Source organism: Dipteris shenzhenensis, chromosome 14 (genome assembly GCF_047967505.1).
Source record: "Dipteris shenzhenensis isolate YYH24624 ecotype China chromosome 14, Dip_SZ_1.0, whole genome shotgun sequence".
Taxonomy (NCBI): Eukaryota; Viridiplantae; Streptophyta; class Polypodiopsida; order Gleicheniales; family Dipteridaceae; genus Dipteris; species Dipteris shenzhenensis.
The window spans coordinates 42,446,129-42,453,915 of NC_141609.1; the positions used below are offsets into that span (position 1 = coordinate 42,446,129).

Sequence of the window (7,787 nt, forward strand, 5' to 3'; positions counted from 1 at the left end):
CTTCATGCACTCTGTAATTGCTAAAATTATAGAGATTGCTTTATTCACTACAAAGACCATCCAAAGAGGTCGGCTAATGAGACCCTCGCTGTTGTTCGCTCTAGGTATCCTAACCCCCCCAATGTTCAGTTCACAGATAAATGGGCCAAGTCAAAGATTGCTACGATACTTGGCAATAAATGATCTTCGCTTAAGAGGCAGGCACTAGTGGAGCTTGCTAGGCTCGAGGGAGGTCAACCACCAAGGGGCCCGCCCCACACTGCTCACAAGTGTGAGTGGAAGAAAGCAATGAAGTCAGCAAAGCAGGAACACAATCTACAGCATGTGGAGGCACGAAGGATCCAAATGGAGCAATATGGAAGCGTACATTTTGGAGAAGGGGGTGTTGAATCATGGGAGGCCCAATTTGTAAGTATTGATCTCAAATTATATTGTTTATGTAGTTTATTAGGAGGTTGCTTCTTTGTACTAACCCTCCGCAAATTGTGTCATCTTGTAGCTTGATATCATGGGCAGGTACCCTACTCCTGTCAAGATAGCCTACCACCGCCACCATCGTAGTGGAGATACATGGAGGTACTTCTATAATGACAGGTTGATTACTGAGGAGCAGTATATCCAAGCTACTGGAGCGCCCCCTGAGGTATTTGAAAGTAATTAAATAATGCCAATATTATAAGTAAAGATTAATTTTTCATACATTGATATATGTTGTCCCTTGTTTACAGGACCCTGCACAAGAAGATGAGGAAGAAGATGAGGAAGAAGGAGGCAGAGAAGGGAGCGCAAAAGGGAGCGTAGAAGGGAGCGAGGATGTGGAGAACTTAAATTAGTCGTAGAAGTAGTGCTAGCTACTCTTTTTTGTACTTAAAGCCACTAACTTGGCTTTGTGCGTCTTGTAGAATCATGTGGGATAGAATAGATGCATCTTGGAAGAGGAGTGAGAGCACAAGATGTAACCAAAATGTTGTTCACTATATATTGTGAGAGAGGCGACTCTCTCTTATAGAAATGGGGAGAAGGTGGCACCTTCCCTACATCAGTGGCAATCAGTCCCTACATCAGTGGGACTGGCCTAAATCAAAGGAACCTCCCATGTGGGGGCAGAATCATGTGGGATAGAATAGATGCATCTTGGAAGAGGAGTGAGAGCACAAGATGTAACCAAAATGTTGTTCACTATTGATTGTGAGAGAGGTGACTCTCTCTTATAGAAATGGGGAGAAGGTGGCACCTTCCCTACGTCAGTGGCAATCAGCCCCTACATCAGTGGGACTGGCCTAAATCAAAGGAAACTCCCATGTGGGGGCCTTTGGCTTACATCATCACTTAGGTCACACACTAGAGACATCATAGCTCTTGATGTGCCTCTACAACACACACAAACACACATGTGACTCCCCTAGATGCACACATGCACCATAGAGCAAGCCCTTGGTCACACTTCTCCCAACATACTGCCCCTCAAGGGGTTGCCTCTTGCAATGTTAAGGATACATCTAGTCTCATAGTTTCTCATGCCATCTCATGGTGGTCAAGGATAAATCTATGGCTAGGATCTCATGCTAGCAAGGGTTCCCAAGGGTGTGAGGTTCACAAAAATGGGATAGAAAAAACACATATCACATGGTCTACATCATATGGTGACCAGAGGTGATTTACAAAAGGCAAAACATATGATATTCTTTTTGGAGTACTACTCCAGGCAGAGAACCTCAAAATTGGACCAAGTGATGATAAACAAAAATTAAAAAGACAAAGTGCTCAAAAAGCATAATCTTTATCTTCAAAGTTTGATTCTTCATTTGCTGATGGAGTTCTTCCTTCAGCCAGATTTGCTTTGTTGTTGAAGTAGCCCTTCTTGTCCTTGATTAGTCTTTGATCAACCAAGTAGCTTTTTCTTTTGTAGACTTCTTTTCCTTTCCATTCACAACATTCCGTATCCCCTTTTTTATAAGCATAAACTTAGCTTTTGTTTGCCAAGTATGGAAACTAGTTCCATCAAACTTATCAGAAAAGGTCTTAGCTTCCATGGCAAGGTCTTAGTCGAGGGTAGTGTCTAGTGCCTTACAAGTGAAATATGAGCAATAAAAAATAATCCTTCAAAGAGTGACAACTTGAATACTTTGACTTGGATTTCTCTTTACGCATCTATATGCACATCTATAGGTGTGTCTGTCTGCTATATAGACGCGCCTTTAAACGCGGGTCTGTAGAGTGTGAATAGACGTGCAAATAGACGTGCCCGTAAGTTTTTTTTTTAGTTGAGTAAATGCATCTGTGTGTGCATCTGTAGGTGCTTTGTCTTGTTGTGCTTCCATGTCCTCAAATGCAAGTACTTTGTGACCCATCATCAAGAGAAATATTGATGCCTCATAGAGAGAATGTGAGTAGACATTGGTCATTGTGAAGCTACCAACTTTCAAAGATGAGTTATTTTTGAAGAAATGCATTGTTGATGCTAATGAACTCTAATCAGGTCATTCCCTATCAAAGACCTCAAGAGTTCTTAAAGTTCTTAGGCATATCTTATGTTAGCAAAGATTCAAATTGCATGCCTAGGCTGATGATGGTAATGGACTATTCTCATTGGCTACATATTGGAAGCAACAGTGCATTGGCCCAATCACCAAGGAAACAAAGGAACTCGTACACTCATGTTGGGAAGCGGAGACAATGTTTCGTCCAATAAGAAATATCTAAAGAAAGAAGTACATCACCCATCCAGTGAACCTACTCGACAAGCCTCAAGTGCAATCTTGTAAAGTGCGTTATATATGAAGCACCTGACGTGTTGCTTGCCACTAGGATATGCTAGCTAGCACCTAAAGTGTTCTGTTACCATTATCATATGCTAGTTAGCAGCTGAAATGTATAACATATCAGAGACCAAAGGACAGAGTCAGACTGTGGTATTGGTCACCGTAATAGTTAGATCGTATGCCTATCATGTTATGCAGCAGGGTTCAAAATGTGTGGTCTACCATACCCCCATCATAGATGACTGCATGATCCGATGGCTTGTGTGCTCCCACCCTATGCATTTTTTTTTCTTTAGGGTTTTTGTGTGTGCAAGCTCAATATGTAGAGTATGCAATGTGCCACTACCCAGGTCATGGATAAATCAAATGTGCCTGCCTACTACAGCTATCCACAGCAAGAAACTAGATGTTACGGCTCAATTTTGCATTTTGGAAGAAATTGCAAAAGACAAGGAGCTTGAATTGAAGAAGCCTACTAATCTTGAGCCTCACTCTATGAAGAAAAGGAGCCTGAAGGGAGGAACTAGCCCCCTTCAGGAAGGGAGCAAGAAGGGTCAAGCCTACAACTAGGGAGCTCAAAGCAAGGAAAGAGGAAGCGACATGAAGCCTTAGGGACGGGCTGGGCCCCTAAAGGGAGGAACTAGACCCCTTCAAGAAAGGAGCAAGGAGGGCCAAGCTTGCAATCAAGGAGCTCAAAAGGCATCCTACTCAAAGGTATGTGGAACAACCCCTGAAGGGAGGAACCATGGCTAAGCCTGCAATCAAGGAGCTCAAAAGGTGACTTGATCAAAGCAATGTGGAGCCAACCCTAAAGGAAGGAACCATCTCCCTTCAGAAAAGGAGCAAGCAGGGCCAATTCTGCAATCAGGGAGCTAAAAAAGGTGACTACTCAAAGCAATGTGGAACCAAAGCCACAAAGGAAAGGAGTCTTTGAGATGTAATCTATGTGATCTATTGAATTATTAATATTCTCCAAAAAACTATACGAAAATTTACAAATATTTTGGGAATTTCCAATATGATTAAGATTTGGCCACATGGTCAAATCTAGACCCATTACTTGAAAGTGAAATCCATCTTAGAAACAATATTAGGGAATCCTTACTAGTCCAACTTTCAAATAAGGGTTCAAGTTTTGGTAGATGGACAAATGTTAACCCCTTGAAAGTGGGCTTGGGAGATTCCCAAATTCTCTATTATAATGTTCCAAATTCTATTTGGGCAATGTACCTGTTTTAGGATAGCACTTTGCAGCGATGCAATTCGTTTTAGTATAGTATTGCTTAGTTGCATCTCGGAGGTTGGTTGCACAGTAGGATATTAACTACCACCAACACGGTGGTATTCATGAGCTTGACCTTGATTATAAAAATTAGGTTAAACAAAATGAGCCTAACTTGCTTGAGGAGGCAAATAAATTTGACCAAATTTTTGACAACACAGTTGGCAAAGGGAAATGTGCATTGAATGCATAGAAGCTGCCTAGTGCGATTGGTGATTTATAATTTCCAAGATTCTAGAAGCAAAAAGGACCTCAAGAAAATTCTAAGCAAGTGAAAAAAGTTTGGGGACTGACTCTCTTCTTGGTCTCTTTAAAGTATAAGAAGGCTACCTGAAGGTTTACTGCCTTTGCATGGGGTAGAACATGATATAGATGTTATATCAGGCTCTAAAACCATTAGGAAGCCTCCTTACTAGCTGAGCTATCAAGAGGCTCAAGAGGTAGTATGTCAGTTGATAGACTCCCTAAAACGAGGTTTCATCCAGCCAAGTGTGTCTCCTTGGGCTTCATCAATTTTATTGGTAAAGAAAAAGGACAGGTCTATGCGGTTGTGTGTAGACTATCCTAGTCTTAACAAGATGTTGATTAAGAATAAATATCCTTTGACTCTCATTAATGAGTTGTGTAATCAACACGAGGGTGAATGATATTTTTCTAAGATTGATTTGCATATTCTGGTTATCACTAGTTATGCATACGGGAAGAGAATGTTCCTAAAACTACTTCCCATTTGAGGTGGACTTCTAGATTCTTATTCCTCGATTAAGATGATCACTAAATTGCTTGATGTCTATTAATGCTAAATACATGGACAATCGAACCATTCAAGTATGCTCGTAATGAATTCGATCAACAATCAATCCTTTCATGTACGTTCATAACTAATTTACATCAATACTTACTTAGATTGCTTCCCTCTCTTTCACATCCTAACTTTTATTAAACTATAGCAAATTGTATTAAACAAGCAGTTCTCTTTACTAGCAAAGTTCCAAGGATACTAAACAAGTCTTGCTATATTTTACAAGAAAGAAGTCAACCTCTTGCAACAAAAAAGCCAAAGACCCAAGCGATGAAGTCACTAATTGAAAGACAGGTAAATTGCATACAAAATTATGTATGTGTTCTCTCTCTTTGAAGGTGTAAAAACTTGAATAATGGCGACAGTCTAACTTGCTTTCTTTTAACTCATGAACGACGAGATCAATGATAATGGTACAGCAACAAAACGGCAAGTCCAAATCTTGAATCTATTCATAAACCCTATAAGCAAAGCATGATCTGCTTCTTCAAGAACATCAAAGTTCTTAACCACATTAAATGACTCCATGATGTAATCTACAAGATTCGCCTCACTATACTAGCACAATCAAACACTTCAGTATGATATTATAAAGCTCCTCATAACTTATGCCTTTCTTTGAGCTCCTCTCGGAAAGTTATAAATTTCCCTTTTGCCTTTAATTAATTTAAATTTCCAACTTAAAAAGATTCTTGCAAAAAAAGGAGACACTCTGTAAAATTTTATAAAAACTTCTTCTATTCTTTCCTGTAAAAATTTCCCTTTGGCCTTTAATTAATTTAAATTTCCAACTTAAAAAGATTCTTGCAAAAAAAGGAGACTCTTTAAAATTTTATAAAAACTTCACTTCCAGTCTTTCGTCTAGGGGCACTGCTCTCGGCACCCCGTGCCCGTTGTTATAGTTGAACCCGTGGTCAAGGGTTAGTTGAATTTTGTTGAAGGAGAGAATGCAAGAGGAGTTGGTTCCACATATCAATTGGCCCAGGCAAGCACCAATGTAAGCAGTCGTTTGGAGGGGCATTGTAAGTCGAGCCGGGATGCCCATCCGGCCTCAGGAAAGCACTGTATGTCACATCCATAAGCTGCAGCCTCTTCGATGATCCCTCCCGACTTGCCTTGGCTTTCTCTAACTCCTCAATTTCAATTTTATTCATCTCGTTGTTGATCCAAGGATAGGGTGGCTTCGTAGCAGTTTCAGTATACGGTCGCGTCCTATTGCAAAGGCCTCCCTTGCTCCATGTACCATACTCAAAATGAGCCACCGTCACCGTTCTTAGTATAGTGATTCCTCTGTACTCGTTCAGCATGTATTTCAAAACATTCCGTAGTGCCAGCCTCAATGCAGGGAGCGCCAGTCCAAAAGATGTCCCATTGAGTCCAGATCGAGAGTTAACACCCAGCATTGTGCCGTTCATTAGGTAGTACATACTCGGCCTGTAATACCAGTATCCTGTGGATATTACAGCCATATCGTAGTCTGCTAATTGGGATGACCACGCATCTGCTGGCATATCTAGCAGAATCTTGTAAATATCGTGCTCAAGTGTGAAGTTCACAAGAAATGGTGCCCATATGTTTGTCAAAGTGAAGTTGTAAGAAGAAAAATCCCATCTCGATTGGTCGTTTTTCACTTCGTAAAACACATTCCGAGGTGTTTCGACCTGCATAGATAGGTTTAATTCAGGTTGTGTGCTTTAAATGAAACTTACAATGATTTGTTGAAGAAGAAGATGAAGAATTCCACCTGTGCGAGAGCACACAGAAGCGCGTGCATGTGATTGCGCGCGATCGAGTCCCCGATGAACACCAGCTTCTTTCCCCTCATCAATTCGAGAAACTGTGTCGAATCAAAACGAAGTAGTTCACAGTCATCCGGCTTCCATTTCCAGTTTAGGTAACCTCTGTCTGGCCTTCCATTCTGAATGCAATTCTGGGAAGGCCGAATATATCTACAAGTCTCATTTGTGTAGAGAGGGGGAGTGAAATCAGGTACCCAATTGCCTCGGGAAAGATCGCAGGTGCCTGTGTAAATTGCAACAACAGTCCGAGTTAGATAACACGACGCAAGCTTCAGATGAAGTACTTTCGCAGATAAAGTTTTCACTGAAATACCTGACGAGGCTAAGGAAGGCTTTGTCTGATTAACGAACGTGTTACTGATGCTGCTGCGGCTACCACTGCGGTTACTGCTAGCAAATACGAGCAAATCTGCCTGACCAGGAAGAAAGATGAGCCACCCGGCATTGAGAACTCTGAACACAATAACAAGAGAAGAGACGGCTGCAAAGCAAATCAAGCACGTTACGACGCGACAAACGTAAGGGGACTGATCGAGCATAAACCAGTGACTTGGTCGTTTCATTGTCACAGTGTACGTTCCCAAGCAGATAGAACCTCTTCCATTTTATTCTCTGTGCATTTGAGCTTCGTGGACTCTTGTGGCGAGCTGATGGTCGTAATCAAAACAGGGCATGGTTCAACATCAATACGGTCGCCTATTCACTTCCTCTACACCCAATTGTTCGGTTGGAGCTTGTTGCACGACAATCGGTAGCTAAGGGCCCCTTCGAGAATCACACCTCAACCCATCCGACCCTCGTGATCACCCACCTCGATTCCCCTCTCCACCCACTCCATGTAGCTTTCTCCACCCACCTTTAGCTTCCACACCACCACCTCTCAAGAGATGTCCATTCCCGGATTCCTCAAGCTGTCCAAAGAGTGCCCACTTAAACAAGGTGAATACAATATTCAAGAGGCCTGCCCAGGAATTGTATCGACGCGAGACAAGAGTGAAGCAGCACGAAGGGAAGCTATGATTCTGGGATATGATCAGTTGGAGTCTGAAAACTCGATGTGGGATACAACTTTGGCATTATGATCTATTAAGGTCGTAAAGCCAGATAGAGGATCGAATTGTAGAATGATGTATGCGCGTCAC

The 7,787-nt window shown here is 41.8% G+C and overlaps 1 protein-coding gene across 1 annotated transcript; it reads right to left on the reverse strand.

The window, feature by feature from the left end:
* Nucleotides 1-5,620: 5,620 nt before the first annotated feature.
* On the reverse strand, nt 5,621-7,241 carry LOC147894655 (protein trichome birefringence-like 25). The gene is made up of 3 exons (XM_087385084.1): nt 6,959-7,241; nt 6,591-6,868; nt 5,621-6,507 (listed from the first exon to the last, which is right to left on the reverse strand). Exons 1-3 carry the CDS (start codon nt 7,206-7,208, stop codon nt 5,761-5,763), a joined length of 1,275 nt encoding a protein of 424 aa, XP_087241210.1. The 5' UTR covers nt 7,209-7,241; the 3' UTR covers nt 5,621-5,760.
* Between the last annotated feature and the right edge of the window lie 546 nt (nt 7,242-7,787).

Excerpts from the sequence above, each read along its gene's own strand:
- LOC147894655 (XM_087385084.1), bottom strand. The coding sequence starts at position 7,208 with ATGAAACGACCAAGTCACTGGTTTATGCTCGATCAGTCCCCTTACGTT. Across the intron at positions 6,869-6,958 it reads GCCTTCCTTAGCCTCGTCAG|GCACCTGCGATCTTTCCCGA; the intron begins GTATTTCAGTGA and ends CAATTTACACAG. Across the intron at positions 6,508-6,590 it reads TTCTGTGTGCTCTCGCACAG|GTCGAAACACCTCGGAATGT; the intron begins GTGGAATTCTTC and ends CTATCTATGCAG.